Source organism: Acipenser ruthenus, chromosome 41, assembly GCF_902713425.1.
Source record: "Acipenser ruthenus chromosome 41, fAciRut3.2 maternal haplotype, whole genome shotgun sequence".
NCBI lineage: Eukaryota > Metazoa > Chordata > Actinopteri > Acipenseriformes > Acipenseridae > Acipenser > Acipenser ruthenus.
Window position 1 is genome coordinate 116556 of NC_081229.1, and position 18270 is coordinate 134825.

Here is an 18270-nt window from a genome sequence, read left to right on the forward strand (position 1 = left end):
AAGGCAGGTATCGTTCGATCTCACTGCAGAAAAGGAGGAGGAGAACAAGCGATATGTGCCGAGATTTGACAGGATATTTGCATTCAGCTTGTGTTGCTGTATGACAAGTTCACACGCAAGACATATTGATGGGATTCCCCAGTGTCCAAATCTACAGTATTGATCTATGTGTGAATCTAGCAATGGCCACTTCATCACCCACACTGGCTTTTTGTGTACCTCTTGGTGCCTACAGGACACAAAAAAAACACACAAAAAAACAGACTGTGAACAATTGCACTAGTTTTAGTATTGCTATATTGTGTAGGCTCTGCCTGTGGTATAATCCCATTCCATGCGTTGTGTGTAGAGAGTCTCTTATTTTACATCACCTGTTGCAGTTTGGTCAAGGTAGCAGGTTCTGACTGCTTAAACTGTGCAACGCGCTGCAACAAGAGAGAAATCCCAGCGTGCCACTGAAAAACATAGATTTTAAGACCTTGACTCTTTGTATCATAGATTAGGCCTGCTATAGTATAATCTGATTCATTGTTGATTGCGATATATATATCTAAGAGTCTCTTAGAACAAAAGCTCATTTTACACAGTATTTTTTTTTTTTTTTGCTTCTTGTTGATATCATCTCCCTTCTCTAACTAGCAAGTACTGTTGTGGTCACATCTCCACCTCTCTGCTCAAATCTTTGGTGAGCGGAAATTACTGGCCTGTTTCCTTTGTAATCTGTGGGCTAAGCGTCACATTAGAATCCAAAGAAGAGAGCAGAAAGGTCTCTCTGGAAAGTTTTAGACAAAGAGAGACAGAGACAGAGACAGAGACAGAGAGAGAGAGAGAGAGAGAGAGAGAGAGAGAGAGAGAGAGAGGTGCAAAATGCAACATTAAAATGATGTTTTGATGGAATGTATTACTCATTTCTGAATTTTTTTTTGTTAAGAATTTTAATAAGAAAATTCATCAGAGCTTACCTGTTTGTTTTTGGTTTGTAATGTGGAAAGTCGGCTCGAATTGTTGATAAGCAGAACCCCGTGTTCTTGATGGAACATGCACTGAAAAAAGTAAAACCTCAAATGAACCCGACACAGTCGGTCTTGCTTCCACGTTAAAAAATAGTTTTATGCATGTCTATATTTCATTTAAAAAATGTAGTTACAGGGGGGTTCAGCTCGTTGGTTGAAGCTGCTTTTCAGTGGGGAGCTGTTGAGATGTTCTGAAAATTAATTAACAATGTGTTTCAGGAAGTATTCAGCTCATGAAATAAACACGCAGAGCACGATGCCAGTCTGTTAATGTGAAGAATGGTGCATGCTGCAGGCGGGCCGTTGAGGTTAAGGTGGGATTTCCATTGCTGAGACTCACTCGAGATGAGGGGGGACAGGACAGACGTCAGTAGTTGAGATTCTGAGACCTGATCTGGTGCTGCTTTTACATCTTCCCTTTGAAGACCAGGGTGCAGTGTCCAGACAGAGACTCTACAGAAGGTAAGACTCCTCCACCTGCTTGCTTTATTTTATTATAAATACATTCTTGAGTTTTGACTTTAACAAAAGCATGCTGGATAGGAAAACAATGTGTCCTGCTCTTTCTTTCTTTCTTTCTTTCGTTCGTTCTTTATCTGTGGGTGTTTCCCTTACAAAAGTCTGCACTGCAAATGTGCAGTTTATCAGGATTTAAATACAACAAAAAATACAGCACATTATTCATTTTACACATGATTATAAAACAACAATACTTCCCAAACAAATACAATCATGAATAGGTGTGGACTGTATCATGAAACAAGGTTTATTTCATACAGTACTGATGTAATATAATGTACTACTGTTTGTAGTTACTGGGTAATTACATGTTTATCAATGATGTTAAAAGTCTGTTGCCAGCAAGTTTAGTGTTTGTAAACTTTCTCGATGTACTGGTGAGAGAAAACGACACAAGCCCTTCCTGCATCCTGTAATAAAACAAGAAAAAGAGCTGGACAATCGGAATAAAAACATGATATTAAAGTACCTAACATGACCTGGGGTTGGTTAACCGTTTCAAATGCTTTGCCTCTTACATTCTCAGTGCGAGATCAATACTCTCAGTACAGACAGGACTTGTAACATGAATGTACATTGGTTCACTTAGATATCTGTATATTTGACAGCATTAAACTGTTGGCAAACTGAGAGCCGTTAACTGTAAAATATTAAGGCTACACTGCTGGTACCATTTCGATAACAATTTGGGTTCAGCACCTGTACTTGGGGTATGGGGGGGGGAGGGGTCCCTGCAACGCACTATACAGATGCCCCCAATTTAACTGTAAACCTTCTCTTCCACCCAAATGCTGACGTCATTGCAATGATCCAGGAGCAGATAGCCCGTGTTCCTTTACAGAAACTGCTTTTCTGAGAAGTGCCTTGTTCAACAGTCATGACATCACGGCCTGCTAAAGTGCAAGCCTGTTTTGTTTTGTCTGCTTCTCACAGCGACCAAGACTTACAGCTGTCCACGAGATCTCTACCTTATAAAGGGAAACTGTTAGACTCTCACAGAAAATCATGCATGTTTGACATCACTAGACCCAGTTATAATGAATGGTATTATTTTACTTACAATGCTATCACACTGTTTTTTTTATTGTTAATGTTTTTGATTTAATTGAGTTGAATCTTTGGGTGCTTTTAGTGTTGTGGGCGGTCAAACACCTCAAACAAGTATTACAGATTCCCTTCATAAAGTGTTAACTCATGGTTGTATTGGTTTGTTTTTAAATCTGTTTTTATGAATAAAATCAATTTTGATATTCTCAAAACTGTTATGGATTATTGACGGGTCCATTCACAACAGTAAAGAACAGTTTCATAAATATGTGTTTTATTTTAATGATAAAAAAATAAACTTGTGAGGTAAAGCTTTGTGAATAGAACCTGGTATTTCAAGTCCTTTTAAAGAATTTGTGAATTCGGCTACTGTGCCAACTTTCTAGGTCTTCCTTTTTAGATTATTAAACAGGGATGCACAGGTTATATGAGACAGAGAAATCAAAGTGTTACTTAAATACACAGCTTTACACACTGAAGCTGTAGCTCAGGGCTGTCCAATCCCAGTCCTGGAGGGCCATTCCACTGCAGGCTTGACAGGTAAAATGACATCATTAACTACTTCAGGGTCTGGAGGGAGGTTTAATTGGTTCAATTAAACAATTAAAAACAGGATTAGAAAAAAGACCAGGAGTGGAAGGGCCAGCTCTGGCCACGCCTGCTGTAGCCACTTACATTGGGAGAAAGGGGTCAGGGGTCAGACTGGGGGCGCACATGATCCCTCTCCGGTTCAGTTTGTTTATGTTCCCCAAAGCTCTATGAACACAAGCCCCGCCCCCCTTGAAATATACTCGCTGTAATACTGGAACATCACCGGCAACTCGTCACATGACTCTGCTGCTGCTTGCTGCCATGGTGTAGGGGGCTATAAATGACACGGCTCAGGAAGCGAGATAGAAACTAGAAAAAAGGGGATTTGTTCCTGCTTGATATTACAGGAGATGTATACAGCTGTGAACTCAGGCTTCGAAAAGGTAACAATCTTCAATGTATCTTTCTTTCGATATATCCACAGGTTCTATATATCTACCTATGCAGCTCTGTCTGTCTCTCCGCTGACTGTATCTAATAACCTGTATTTGGACAGGTGGAGAGCGTTGAACAGGAAATGGCAGACAGGGTGATATTCTCGGCCCTCGCTGTGCTGCTCTGCTTATCTGGTAAGTGTTTGGTTGTAGAACCCACTGCAGCTTCTCTGTCTGGCAATCGCCCAGAACCACTCCGCTCCCTCCTGATCGCTTCTCTCCATGCACTGCCTATCGTCTTCCAATTACTAAAAAACGGGCAGCTAGGATAGCAAGGTTTTGAACCTTGCACAAGCCCCTGTGTCTGATTTTGAGTTCATTGGTTAACTACATAGCATATGTTTGATTTAGTTAAATGTTAAATTTGTACTTTCATGGAGGATATTAGTATTAGGCTTTTGCTCCAATGCAAGGGTGTACTGCAATCTTTTCTTGTTGAATGAACAAACAAACCGATAAATACCTAATAAACTTGTAAGAATTTCATCTGCTTGGCTAAGACTTTTTCAAGGGTTCCATTACAAACACTTACTGAAACCTGCCAATTGGAGTAAATAGCTTCGAGAATGTAGCCCATACTGTTGGCTACATCTAGTTATAGGAACACCATGCTTGTGCAGTTCCAGTACAGTACATGAATGGTAATGATTTCACATGTCTTTCTCAGGTGCGGTGCTTGGACAACAACAGCCAGGTATTACTGTCTTTATTGAGGTATTGGCATGTGGTGGCGCCCACAGATATTCAGAAAGTTAACCATAGTTTCAATAACAGTTTTAGTGAATTGAGGTTTGTGAAAAGAAAAATCAGTTTTAGTGCAGTGGTATTAAGATCATTAAAATGGACCCTCGTGTGTTCCCTAGACTGCAGTCACTGCTATAAGATCGAACCCGGGGTCATGGCGGGGATCATTGCCACAGACGTGGTTCTGACTGTCCTCATCGTGGTCTTTGTCTATTACTTGGCCAGCCGAAGGAGGGAGAAGAAGGAAAAAGGTATCAATATGATTGTAAATATGATACAAATGCTGTTTTCTGGCATTGTGCTTTATCGTAACATTGGTATTAATTCCCTCAAACAGCTGTGCTATTGCTTTATTCTTATCTGTTTCTCCAACAGCAGACAAGGTCTATATAAACATGCCTAACATGGAGCGGAGACCCTACCTGAAGTCATGAAGGCAATACAGCTTCAAGTCCCAGCATCATTTATCCTGAAATCAGAGGTGTCTTCCATGTGGAGGGCATCCTACCGTTCAATAAATCTCTGTTTCTTAAGCACTATAGCATTTATCGATTGATGTTGTTATTTTGTAGAAGGATTTAGCATAGTATAGGGAAAGCAAGGTGCAAACTGCAAAACTTGTAAAGGGGCGCTATGGGCTCGCCTAGACCTCTTGAAGAGGCTGTTCATTTCTAAGTTTTGAATACTCAACATGCTTGCACTTTTTAAAATCTAATTTGTTTGGGTAATCATCTTTTTTTGATGCTGTTTGTGGCATCATTTCCAATGGTGTTGCAAATCACTTAGTTCTTCCCCTGTGGAAATGTAAAAGCTGTTTATCTTCCAGCTAACTGCAGTCTGCCAGCTTCTAAGCAGCTTGGGTGATAAAGTATAGAACCCTGCAGGTTACAGCGGAATACAATAGCTCTGCATCAGCAGTCACTTGGCAAGTCCACAGCCAGGAGCTGCGGATACATGCACAGCAGGAAACAACTATTAAACCTCAATAACGGATCAAACCACAATCAGAAAGTCTGCAAACGTCATCAAAGGGAAAGTGAAAAAAGTGAACAGCGGAATATACAGTACTCTGCATTTTTATAATTATTATTATTGTTATCATTTGTGTGTGTGTGTGTTTATATCTGAAAGAATAAATAAAGCAACATTTTCTGCTGCAAGTTTTTTCATGGATGTTATTTACCCAACTGCTAATCAACAGCCTCTAGACTCTGGGGTGGGGTGGCTGGTTTGCATGGTGCTACGACTGCACCTTCTTTTTCACAATGCTTATTAGTACATGCAAATCTTCATCTCTCAATCACTTGAATACAGGGAGCGCGGTTAACAGTTGTGAATTAAGCAGTTTCCAGCTGGGTGACTCCTTTTGTAACACTGCCCTCTTGTGGATGTCTCTATGATCGCACTCTACTCTATTTGTTTATTACTGAATTGAAATGGAGGATGAGCAAGTCATTTAAAGAAACATGTTCTTACCTCTGTCTCACGAGTCTCTTGTTCCTCTTTGGATAGTTTGAGTTTATTTTCATGCGGTCTCCTGAGAAGTGAGAGTTTGCTTTGTTTTGAAGGGTCCATGGCACTTTCATTTTCACCTCCTGTAAGCGTTCTACACAATTCAGGTATCACTTCTTCATTATTTTAGAAACATACGGGCTAAACTGTACAGATACTTTCATACACTTTTTAAAAACTGTACATTAAAAGATCAATATTCTTGACAGTTGTGCAAGCTTTGAAAAACTAAGTAGGATCCTGGTAAAGATTCTTGTAGGATACTTCTCACACACAGGCACACACACATGAGAACTGTGGAAATATAAATTTAGAACGACGAATGTAAAAAAAAAATAATAATAAAAAAACACAGACAATTTGTTTTAACAGTATAAAAATAAATACATAGAGGACATTAAAACTGCAGTGTCATTGCAGTAGACTGGCATAAGCCATTGAAATGTGTCATTAGCGTCTGTCTGTGTGTCATCGTGTGTAAGTGCTGTGCTTCTCTCAGATACACCCACATTACTCCCCCTCCTACCGTGGACTGCGGGGGAGCGGGGGTGATTCACTAAAGAGGCTGGGAGATCCAGCAGACTGGCCTAAGAACGACTGGGGTACTGGGCTTATACAATGATCCAGGTAATTTCAGCCAGTCACTTGAGAAGACTGGTGTATCCCATATACGACACATGCAGATGTGTAGACCAATGACTCTGTTAAATGCTGATTTAATGTTAATTTATTTGATACAAAATCCAAATGGACTGAAATTAAATGGAACAGGTACAGATGAAGGGATTATGTTTATTAATTGCTCCCAGGACTTCTGCTTCATAATCTAAATTTGTGGGTACCACTGAGCGCGTGTGTTGCATATTTTTGTAATTGTGGTTGTATGAAACATATAAGCACACACTTTTAGAGGCAGACAAATGCACAGATGTTTCAACTTGAAGTACAAACTAGATTATGAAAAAGCCATTGGGTACCCCCATCACATCATCGCATGTTTTCAATGCTCGAATCAGTCAGTTGTAACTCTTTGGGCATCGGCAGCAGTAATTCTGTGAAACTTTAAATGCAGGCAGGCAGGCTGCAAAGAAGGATTTCCGCTGGTAGCGAGGTGCTGACCTAAAAGAGCTGGTGCACGGAAAGTAAGAAATAGGTGACAGATATAGCAGCTGGACTGGTCTGTGGTCTGACAGCTACATTTCTATACTGACTATTATTTAACCACTGTTGTTGTTGCTGTTTTGTACTTTTTAAAGTCAGTCTAAATGTATAAACTCAGGGCTGTATAGTAATTCCCTTCATAGTGTCTGATTCCCCTCCAACATGCAGACAAGCCATGCGATAAAGTGGCTGGACTGGTTAGCGGGACCTGATTGGTGGGAAACTTAAAAAAAACTGCAAGAATGTGGTCAAGCCGATTTGGTTAATTGATTGCAATTTGACCTGACCCTTTCAATATGGAGCTGGGCATTGGCTCAAAACATTATCTCTGCTCAACGTGCCAGAGCAGCAGGTTGTGCTCTCTGTGTTTGTCTCACCATGATAGCAAAGCTTGAGTGATTGTATTTATTTGTTTGTTTGCTTTGTTATAAAAAGTCACTACCACATGCTTTCACTGCAATCTCCTACATTAGCTATTCCTGCAGGCCTACCAACGCTACCCTTTCCACAAAGGAACTTTCTATGAAAATGATTAAATTAGAAAGCTCAGTAAATGGCAAGCTTAACAAAATCATTTATAAATGCAAAAACAAGATTCAAGATTTGGTGCGTGACAATAATTCAGTTTTTGCAGGGGCTTTGTTTGCAGTTAAAATAGATTTATAGATAGAGTGAAAGACTGACATTCAGACAAATACAGAGAGGGAACCAGACAGGCACTTTTTTTACCTTGAATTGATTCATTTACTCTTTTGACTCAAATGCTTTGAAAACCAGCCTCCATGGTAAAGCCTTGTGATATGTTCCACACTGAGATATAATGTAAAGTTATTTAAAGATAGTGTTATCACTAGTGTGCCTCTGTGTGCCTGTGTGTGTAAGTATGCTCTTTAATGAGAATGAGGCTACTTGTGGTCAGTGGACAGACTCTGATGTCAGACAGTCAGAATAGACACTGATACTTCCTCATTTTCTGTTTCCAGCAGTCACAAGCTGTTCCATTACATTGCCAGAGAAAGAGAAGCAGAGTTCTCCATCTTGGTGTCAGAAAAGTAACAAGCTCTTTTGTCTTTTATTAAAGCATAACAGCAGACTTCCAGGGAATGGGAAGGCGAGGTTTATCTTCAGCAGTGCTGCTCATTCTAGCAGGGGTGTGTGGTGAGTAGCGCAGCTCCACTATTATCGAGCTGGTTATGCAATCTGTTTTCCAGAAGAAGAAAACAAGGGGAAAAAATAGCATTTTTAAATCTATTGCTAAAAAATATATTTTTGAAGTTCCTGTGTCACAAACTGGGGATGCCGCTGTGCAAAGAATACTACGATAATAATTGTAATAAATATGGGGTCTGCAGGTCTCCACTCTGACAGAGTGGCACAGCTGGAATTTAAAATACTAATGCATTAAAATAACAACATTTGCAAACTCATTTGTAAATACTTGGAAGGGGATTTCTGTTATAAATCATTAATGAAATTATCTATGTGTTATAAATTACAAGAGTTGACAGTTTATAATAATAATAATAATAATAGTAATAATAATAATAATAATAATAATAATAATAATAATAATAATAATAATAATAATAATTGTATAATGAAACCTGATGACATTTGTTATAAGAGCATACGTAAAATAAAATACAATTATATTAAACAGTTATTGCTTATTAATAATTTTAAACACTTTTAATAACACATTTAGAAATATTTTAGAAATTGATCCTTAAACAAAAATGTGTCCTTTCTATTAAATCGTAACTCTGGCTTTCTCTCCTGTGTTCTTATTCAATGAATATTCAGGTTTTTTTTGTATTTTTATTGTGTAAAAGAGTCTTACGCTACATTAACATCCTACAATCCGAACATCTCTAAGTAACCAGCAGCACAGTGGAGCCGCACACTACTTGACATTTTATTTAAAAGAGGAACAACAAAAAAAAGATGACGCTTCTCATTACCAATGCAAAACAAAAAGCAGATATTCTAACCACCCAGTTGGAAAAATGCCCATTTGCACGGTTTGTACGATGGCAGTCCTAGGAGAAAGCATGATGGTTTTTGGGGTATTATTTAATAATATTATTACTTTCTGTCTTTCTAGGTTCTGTGCGTGGGCAGCAAAGTAAGTGTGCATTTTTATAATTTAAACTTAAGTTATTGTTATGAGAAGAGTTTGGTTCCTGACACCTAACCACTTTATACTTTGTATCTACAGTTGAAACTAATCAGGAACCAGCAGTTTATCAGTAGCATGGCATTCACATCCTCTTTTCACATCCGCTATGACAGTAACAAATACTAAACAGTTAAATCCTCAATTAAAGGGTGTCCAGTAATAATGTTAATAAACCTCACATAGAGGTATGAAAATTGATTTTACTTTACTTCCAGCCTTGTAAACCTAGTCTTTCGGACATATTCATCTGAAAGCATGGTTTCAAAAGTGAGTTTTCTTTAGCCCGGTGTCGTACCACATATCACGTTATAAAATTAAAATAAAGGTTTACTGTAACATGTGTTTCTTTCACATTCGAGACCTTTATAGTGAATGGAATTCCTCAACCGTTAACTTGTATGGAATTGTTTTATAAGCAACAAGCGCTTTGAGACAGACCCCTGTTGACTCTCTCCCCTGATCTCCAGACTGCAAATCCTGTTACCAGATGGACATGGGCGCCATTATTGGGATCATCATTGGAGACATCATCCTCACGGTCCTCATTGCTCTCTCTGTCTTTTGCTTTGCCAACCGCATCAATAAGAGCCGCCTGGAGGCACTGAAAGGTGAGTGTCAGGGAGGGGTTTCAGAACAGTCTGAAAATAGGACACTGAGATGGAAGGATGGATGGATGAAGAGAAAGGGTTATGCAGGTTCCCTTAGTGGGTGCTGTTTACATAGTTTACACATGATCTACCTTTTGAGCTGTAATAAAGCCAGCACTTTGTGCTGGATAGCCACTGACAGCATGTCGACTGTGGCAACAGCCAGTAAACTTTGTGCGCCTTTATTGTGCCTAAACAATATTGTCTGGGAATCAAGGCTTCCACTGGGATTGAATTCCATATGGGTTGAAACAACTGAATGATAGCAGATAGTGGCTCTGTGGCTTATGTCTTTCTCCGTCATTGTTGTTTAGTACCCAAGTCACTCTATCACTACCATGCACAGAGACAGTTTGCATGTAGTCTGATATCGGTGTGGCGAATGGGTACTGGAATGAATTACCGGCTCAGTGTTTGGGTTTGTTCTCCATGAGGTGCCATTCTCCCAATGGCAGCCTCATACTACTGCAGCTACCTCTGTGCTACCGTCACCCGTTAGCGGAGAACCATTTACGGTTAGTCTCCTATATAAACACACACACACATTATTATGAGGTTGTTATGAGGACGAGTCTGGCATAGTGGGGGAAATACAGCTCTCGGCTCCACCAGTGCATCACTTCCTCTTTCTTCTACTTTATGACCATTGGTCAACTCTGTGTTCTCTGAGAACTTGTTGCAATGCGCCCACTTCCTGTTACACAACACACAGGCAAGCAGAAAAAATAAATACTTAAAAACAAATAAACATAGCATTTCTACAATAAAAAAGTAAATGCTAAGCAACTAACTTAGTTTTTTGCTAACTGCTACATCATTAAATTACTGAAAATGTACATATAATAAAGCACATGACTACATTTTAAACCCAGAATGATGTGGTTTACTCAGATGAAAGCTTTAGCCAGAAAAAAAACAGCAGCTGCTATGTGTAGACAGACATCATGCAGTTTTCTGACAGACCTAAAAGCATCGTCTCCGAGTAATAATGAAATGGTGTTTTTCTACGGCCACTCTGTTTTTCCTGACGCTATCTTTCCCACTGGAAAACTGAGCAGATGAGGTCGGTCGGTCAGCCAGGATCGCGGAGAACGAAGAACTCTCACAACTCAAGCTCCTAACTCATTCTGAATCCTCTGTTCTGTCTCTCTTTGACTGCATCCAGACACTAACGCTAAACCTTTTTCTTTGCAGGGAACAGTGACATCAAAATGAAAGGAAAGGGGTCCGCAGACAAACAGTCTACATACGAGGTGAGGGCAGCATTTACTTGGGCATCGGGAGAGGTTGGGCAGCATTTACTTGGGTATTGGGAGGGGTTGGGCAGCTGAGAATGTTCTTACTTTGAGTTGTAACTTTACACTTAATCCAGGACACAACACATCACTATCTGCAGATCACAAGCTCACACTGATGTGTGTGATAATGGAAACACTTTAATCTACATGTGGTTACAGTTTTTCAGCTATGGCTAAAAGTTTTGCATCCCCTACAAATGTAGACATAATAAAAATGAAACAAAAACTATATGAACATAATTTAGATATTTTATTGTAATCAAAGAAACTACAAAATAATATTGCAAGTGTCTACCGGAAGCCATAATAGTAGCACAGTATTTCATGTTAGATTTCAAAATGTTTAAATGTCACTTTTCCTTAAGTATATGGAAAACTACAACGCGGTATGTAATTCAATATGTCAACGTAACATTATCCAGCAGGTTTCATTTGACTTTATGACGCAAAATTAGTTAATTCTATAGGGTGATGCAAATCTTTTGGCCATAGCTTTATATAACACAGAAAATGTGCTATGAAAGATGTTCTAAACAACATCAGCAGGCTATAGCTGTTTTAAAATGTTTTCTAAACCCTTTAACAATTAACAATTAATATTTTATCATCAGTTCTTTTTTTATGATTTTTAGAAAGATAAAAAAATCAACCACTGACTAATTTGTGAGAAGACAAGCCTTAATGAGACACATATTCATGCCAAAATAAATCACATCTTATTTGTCATTAAAGAACCATTTAGTGGACTGCAAGTATCTATGCAATGTTTCTGGTATCACAGTACACACCTCCGTTATGATACACCATTAAAAATATCTTGTAAATAAAACAATCGCAGCCCATCTATAGAGTGCTTTCTTCACAATACTGACTGATATGATCTCACACTTGATCTAGGTTCTTCGCACAGGCGTTTGACACGGAGGTAATCTGTTCATCTCATGGTTTTTTATTTTCTGTAGGAGCTTCAAAGACACAGACAAGACATCTACAGTGACCTGAGGCAAGGCAACTAATAAGAAGAAAAAGCAAATAAATAAAATAAGATCAATTTCGCTGCATAATCCATTTGTAGATTTGCCCTGTCCAAGAAACAGGGCTTCCCATGTTCATTTTAGTGTTATCAGGTTGTATTTTTGGTGTGATAGCAGGTGGCAAAAAACTAAGCTGGACTTTTGATTGAATTGAAATATTTTACTTGCTGTCTTTAGACTGTGCAGAGCTTGTCTTGAAAGGAGCCCGGAGAGTGAAAATATAGCAGCCATACAATGTACTTTTATATGCTAATATGAGTAAATACTTTTTTTTAGTGCTTGTATAAACCTGCAAAACTGCACCTTTTTTGTAAGAGAAAGTTAACAACGTATACACATGTTCAATAAATGAACCTCACACATTGCATTTTACTAATTTTGTAACAAGCTATGGGAACACAAAGACACTTTTAAGGAACAGTGGCGCTAGTTCCAGGAGACCAGGACCTATAGAGGCAACTTTGCTGTATGTGTGCCAGCAGTGCCTGAAACCTAGTCTCCTGAAACCAGCCTCTTTGTATTTGATTCATTTTAACACCAAGTCAGCATACTTAAATCTGACTATTTTATAATGAGAATCGATCAGTAAATGTTGCACGCTCCTTTAAAGAACTTTTTAGATCTTAGCTCCTGTACATACATACACAGAGGAATAGGAGGGTTGTGTTTCCTGTTGCAAAACATTATTTATAAAGTAACACTGTTCCCCTTTTCTTCTGTGAAGACGAGTTTCCATTCCCTGTATTCAATCCAACAGGAACTTGCAAATGCACATATAATGAAACAAATCATCTTTTCCATCAACCCCCAACTGTCAAGAACACAAAGCATGTTGTTTAACTCGTGGGTCTTCAGTCTGCCCGAGGCAACAGCAAGGTGACATTCAGATTGGGCATTTGGAATTGGGGATAAGACAGGGGGTAATCCCTTTCATATGCCCTCTAAATGTAAAAATGCCAGGGTGTCCCACTTAAATAATTTAAACAAAGCTAGTAACTATTTAGATCAGTCATGAAAAGTTCAAATGATTTAGCTGTGAGAAAGTAAACCCTTCTAGTTTGTTCATTTATAAAATGCAGATAAACTTGTCAGTGCAGATACACTGTAGAGAACGTGTGCTGGGTTTAGGGTTCGGAGGCTGGCCCTAGGCTATAAACCAAGGCAATTTTTCAGGCATTGCCCAAAACAAACAATAAATACATTTAAAAGTTTCGTAGGGAAGGTCCAAAGGAACTGTAGCTAGTTTGATTTATTCATTGAATTGTATCTGAGGGAGCAATACAGCTGAGTTTTCTCCCCACATATTCTGCACACTGGGTTCACATAACTTTATCACGGTTGGGTGTTAACCAGTAGAGTTTTGTCAAGATGCCATGGTAATCTTTGTGTGTGTGTGTGTTCTTTATTCTTGTCAAGTATAAAGTGACTGCAAATATTATTCAGACAGCTGTTCTGCATATCGGTATCAATAGTTGTACATGCTGTGTATAAAATACAATCCCAGTAAAACACTGACACAAAAACAGAGAATAGCCCTATTAAGGGTTTAGTCCACATTTTTATGAAAGGTCATTTTAGCAGCTGCATTTGCTGGTTGGGATGAGGAATCTCAACTTAACTCAATTTTACTTCTACTGGCTACCCAATACATTTACCAATTTCCCTCTGCTGTTTACCGCTGTCAGAGTTTAACATTTGCTCTGCTTACACAGGTGAATGGCTTAATAACCAAAATCCCCTACTCCAGTGAGCTTGGTGAAGTTGTTATAAATAACTTTTTTTGCACTCGCTATCTGATTATCTATAAACTTGAAATGTTATGCGCAACACAGTTGTAAATCTGCTATTTTAGATATAACTCCTGCTTTTATTGAGCTCCCTTCTCTAGGCATGAAGTACATGTACTGAGGAAGAGGTACTAATTAATCGCACCAGGACATTTTATTGGAATTTGTATTTCTGGTTGTACCATTCATGTTGCTTGATAACCTATTAGCAAAAAATTGTATAAATCTAATGGACGAGAATGAAAACCATGTCATAAAACACAGAGCTCATTTTCCGTTTAACAAATAAAACCAAAAAAACCCCCAAAAAAACAATATTGACATCTTGTTTCTAATGACAAACTGTTTTAAATCTGGAATCAAGTTTGCAATTGGTTTACTGGCTCGCTGTCAGAAACCTGTTCCTCCAATGCAAACTGTGAGTGGAAGACGGGAGCAGCAACAGAGCTAAGAGTGTCCAAAGTGCTGCATTTACAAAAAAATCCTGTTTGTCAGTAAAAATCGCTTTGGGAGTTTTTACTGAAACTAAGATTAACATTATCTTGCATATCTTGCTATGCCATGCCCTACAATTGGTAAATATCAAGTGTAACCGGTAACATTTTTGGAAAACAAATTTGGCTAATTGATGCTTTTGTATTATAGCTGTTAATTGTCAGATGTTAACTGAACAATGAAACAGCAGTTGCAGTTTACGTGGTGTTAAAGGTTTGTTAAATGATGCAATCCATTTGTGGTTTATCCCGATGTGGTTGATCAAATCAAGTAACTTTGTAGAAAGAGCACCCCAAAGTAAATAATTATAATAATTAACAGGTATATTAGTGTATTCAATTAGCTTGCTGGTCTACTGCTTTGGAGTGGAGCTACATTCCATCACACTAGAGCGATCTGCAGTGTTAAATAAGAGTTAATAAGATAATTTGAGGAATCTCAAAATATGAAGAGAGAACTAGTAACCAAGTCAACAAATACCATTGATGCCACATGCCAAAAGTCTTTTTGTATTTTATATGTCAACAGTATCAACCTCACCTACAGCAAAGAATGCTTTACTTACTTGACTATTGCCTGAATATTATGTTTTGACAACCACCAAAAATGTATGATCAGAGCCAAGTTTAGGAATGGGCAATGTGGGGCAAAGTAAAAAATTAATATGTACTTCAGATGATCAATAAATGTATTATTTTAAAGCACCACCATTTAGTGCTTAATCCGCACACTGAAAGAGAAATTAAGTAATACCTGTTTAACACATGAACGCAGATTGGCTCATCTGCTAAAGGCATGTCGACATCCGCTCTCGAGCTCCTGGGTGTAAAGAGGTAATTGGATTGGTGGTGGAATCGGAGGATGCCCGACATCAGTTCTTGTGGGGGATTGTGAGGGACTGCTGAGGTGAGGGAATGTACTTGGACAAAGTCTAGGTAAAATATTTTTTGGAACATGTGCAGCCTAGAGCAAGACATTGCTTGGCCATCAAAGGGGTCCGGTGTTGGGTCCACAATGTCTTAAAATGCCACTCTTCTTCTATGCTACTCACTTTACAGGAGTTTTTTAATGTTATGTGATTTATGTTCATCAACAGCCTGTGGTGCAAGAAGCTTCTCCAAATTGAAACATACAAAACGTTCTTGCAGTAGAACACTACAGCATTGTCAAGCTTTCTCCTCTTTCAATCGAATATGAAATTGCTGCTACCATAACTCTGATACCAGACTTTAACCACAAAACAATAATCTTTTTGTTCTGAAGGACTTCATTGTTCAATAATCTCCTAATATATCATTTCTCCAGAAGACCTTCTGCCATTATTTAAAGTCATGTTCTTGTTCAATGAAAACTAAAGTTGTTTTTTTCCTTTAACTGTATCAAAGTTTCTGACTGGTCCGTTTCAGTTGAGGCACTTGGGGCTTGATTGTAACAGGTGTAATAAAAGGCAGATTGTCGTCACTGTTTGATTTTGCACTCGGTAAAGAAAGAATGGGATGTTGGTGAAGCCTTTCTCACCCCGTAAAAGATTCAGCTGCTGAAAACTTAATGTGTTGTACGTACCTGAGATTAACTGTCTTTTTTGTTTTTTTTTTGTTTAATAAATATTCATAACCCCCAAGTCCAGCTTTCTTTTGTTTTCATCAATGCCAAACTAAAAACTGCTTGGCTACATGACAGACTGAAGGCTCAGTGACTCATCTAGCCTGGCCCATCTTTGTGATAACCCCCGCCCCAGGCTCCCAGGCACTGCGCCCACACACCCAGCAAACTATGCAATGAGCCTCAAGGTTCACATCACAGGAAGGTGCCAACACAATAAATCAGTTTAGCAAACTGATTTATTATGTTGTGCAACAGAGGCTTTATTCCTGGACTGTAGAAAATAACCAATGCATGTACAGTGAGGAAATTGAACAGTTAAAATTGAAACAAACATACCCAGCTATCGAACCAGCACGACTGGTTTAAAACCCGAAAACCATCTTCTCTGACACCAGATTAAACCGGGGGGGGGGGGGGGGGGGGTCATCAATGTAATTTCCATCAAGGGAATCCCTCTAACATTATTTATTTATTTATTTATTTTAAAAAGCTACCAAGTAAGGTTGGTTTAGCAGGAGGGAGATGTTAAATGCTAGATCTGGTAAATGTACACTACCCTGCTTTTAAACTCAATGTGTGGTGTAGTATTTCATGTATTCGTGTTTGAGAAACTGGTATATCAGGATAGCATTTACTAATTCAACTGTGAATATTTCAATAGATCACTGATTACACTTGGCATAGCTCCTCTATAGTTTATTCTGCTATTTCCAGTAATGCATGGGTAGTGTTTTGACAATGACCACATTTCAATGTATGAGTCAGATGAGATACATTAGAAAGCAAAACCCTACTTGGACGGGACACGCTTTCCGCCAAGCAAAGCTTTCAATTTTTCTTTATTTTTTTTTTACCTACAGTAAGTTCAATAATTTCGATCTTTTTCCAATTTTTTTTTAAACATGATTTTCAAATGCATCATTTTTTTTTTTTTTTTTTTGTCAACCTTAGCATTGATGGTGATACCGATTAGGTAGATTCATAGATGCCCTGAAGTGCAAGGCCTGGTTTTCCAGTTTGTCCACAAAGTTACTTATCATACCAAAGGGCTCAGGTTAATATCTCACTTCTTGACAAGTGATTTCTCTATAACAAAGAAGCACAAGCAACTCAATCCAAGTAGACAGATCTAGTTTATTTACCCCTGCATAATACAATGAAACACTAAGTACTGTACTTTCAAATCTCATTTTCAAAGGTAGTTTGTATTGTTATTTTGTACAGTACTCTTTTGTTACTGTTATAAGTGGTTATTTTTGTAATTACTTTAACTGTTGCTTTTTTTATATAAACTTTTTGACAAGTCTGTGTTTAAGGTGTGTTTGACCTGAGTCGAGTTGCCAGCCATAGATATAAATAATGGCCATCTAGCAAACACCTGCTGCACTCTTGAAATATTAAAATGAAACTGCAGTTTTTTAGAAAGTTAATCAGAATATTAGTTTTATCAAAAGGTCATGCTTCTACGGGGCAGTCAATCAAACAGCACTATTCTGACGTTTCCTGAAAACTGTGTCTTTTAGAAGCACAATAATCAACTGTATATTTATAAATAGGGAATAAAAGATTAATGAACAAAGAGAAAAAAACAAGAAGGGCTAATTAAGTAACTCCAACTCAAATTGCATTATAAGACCAGCATTGTGCAACAATTTCAATGCATTTGTACAACAACATCCCAATGCAAATGAACTAAGAATATAGGTCACAACTTGTCCCCAGCATTGTGGCTTGGCACTGCTGATTAAATAATGACTGGTTTCATCTTTTGTGATTTGCATGTTCCTTTAAAACTTAAAGGCAGCACGATGTCACCATGGTATGTCAAATCACAGTTATTATTATTATTATTATTATTATTATTATTATTATTATTATTATTATTATTATTATTATTTATTTCTTAGCAGAGGCCCTTATCCAGCGCATTTAAGGAAGAGTGAGAAGTGTCCAGAGGGAAAAAAAGAGGAGTTCTACAGGTGCTGTCTGAAGAGGTGAGTTATTAATTTTACACTTAAAATTAAATTTAAAAGAAACTGTTACTGTTACAGAAACAGCAAGATGCAAGTCAGGCACATTCTTCTTCTGGTGTTCCACTCCCACTTCAGGAGTTCCACCCCCATTAGCAAAGCGCTGGTACTTAAGAGGTACGGCCATCTAGTCCAGCAGGTGCACCTGCAGGTAAGACAAACCATTTCTACCCT

General features: G+C 38.3%; 3 protein-coding genes across 7 annotated transcripts in view; all 3 read left to right on the top strand.

Annotated features, from left to right (window-relative positions):
• Positions 1–1243: 1243 nt before the first annotated feature.
• Positions 1244–5378, top strand: LOC117962260 (hematopoietic cell signal transducer-like). Of its 4 annotated transcripts, none has more exons than XM_034909854.2 (5): positions 1244–1475; positions 3667–3739; positions 4272–4298; positions 4468–4599; positions 4724–5378. In XM_034909854.2, the coding sequence occupies exons 2-5, from the start codon at positions 3688–3690 to the stop codon at positions 4780–4782; spliced, it is 270 nt and encodes an 89-aa protein (XP_034765745.1). In that variant the 5' UTR covers positions 1244–1475; positions 3667–3687; the 3' UTR covers positions 4783–5378. The 4 variants fall into 4 exon arrangements, with proteins under 4 accessions (XP_034765745.1, XP_034765744.1, XP_034765742.1 ...); XM_034909853.2 differs by having other exon boundaries at positions 1245–1475; positions 3595–3739; XM_034909851.2 differs by lacking the exon at positions 1244–1475 and adding an exon at positions 3438–3553.
• Positions 5379–7986: 2608 nt separating this feature from the next.
• LOC117434036 (TYRO protein tyrosine kinase-binding protein) lies at positions 7987–12544 on the top strand. Of its 2 annotated transcripts, XR_009311392.1 has the most exons (6): positions 7987–8179; positions 9126–9146; positions 9668–9808; positions 11042–11100; positions 12108–12270; positions 12324–12544. XR_009311392.1 is itself a non-coding variant. In XM_034056552.3 (5 exons), exons 1-5 carry the CDS (start codon positions 8125–8127, stop codon positions 12159–12161), a joined length of 330 nt encoding a protein of 109 aa, XP_033912443.1. In that variant the 5' UTR covers positions 7987–8124; the 3' UTR covers positions 12162–12544. The 2 variants fall into 2 exon arrangements, 1 of the variants encoding a protein (XP_033912443.1); XM_034056552.3 differs by having other exon boundaries at positions 12108–12544.
• A 5646-nt stretch (positions 12545–18190) lies between these two features.
• LOC117972155 (IgGFc-binding protein-like) overlaps positions 18191–18270 on the top strand; it is a 30936-nt gene continuing 30856 nt past the window's right edge. Inside the window, exon 1 of the mRNA XM_059011131.1 lies at positions 18191–18247. The gene's annotated coding sequence lies outside the window, so the exon portion shown is untranslated. The remainder of the gene's footprint in view (positions 18248–18270) is intronic.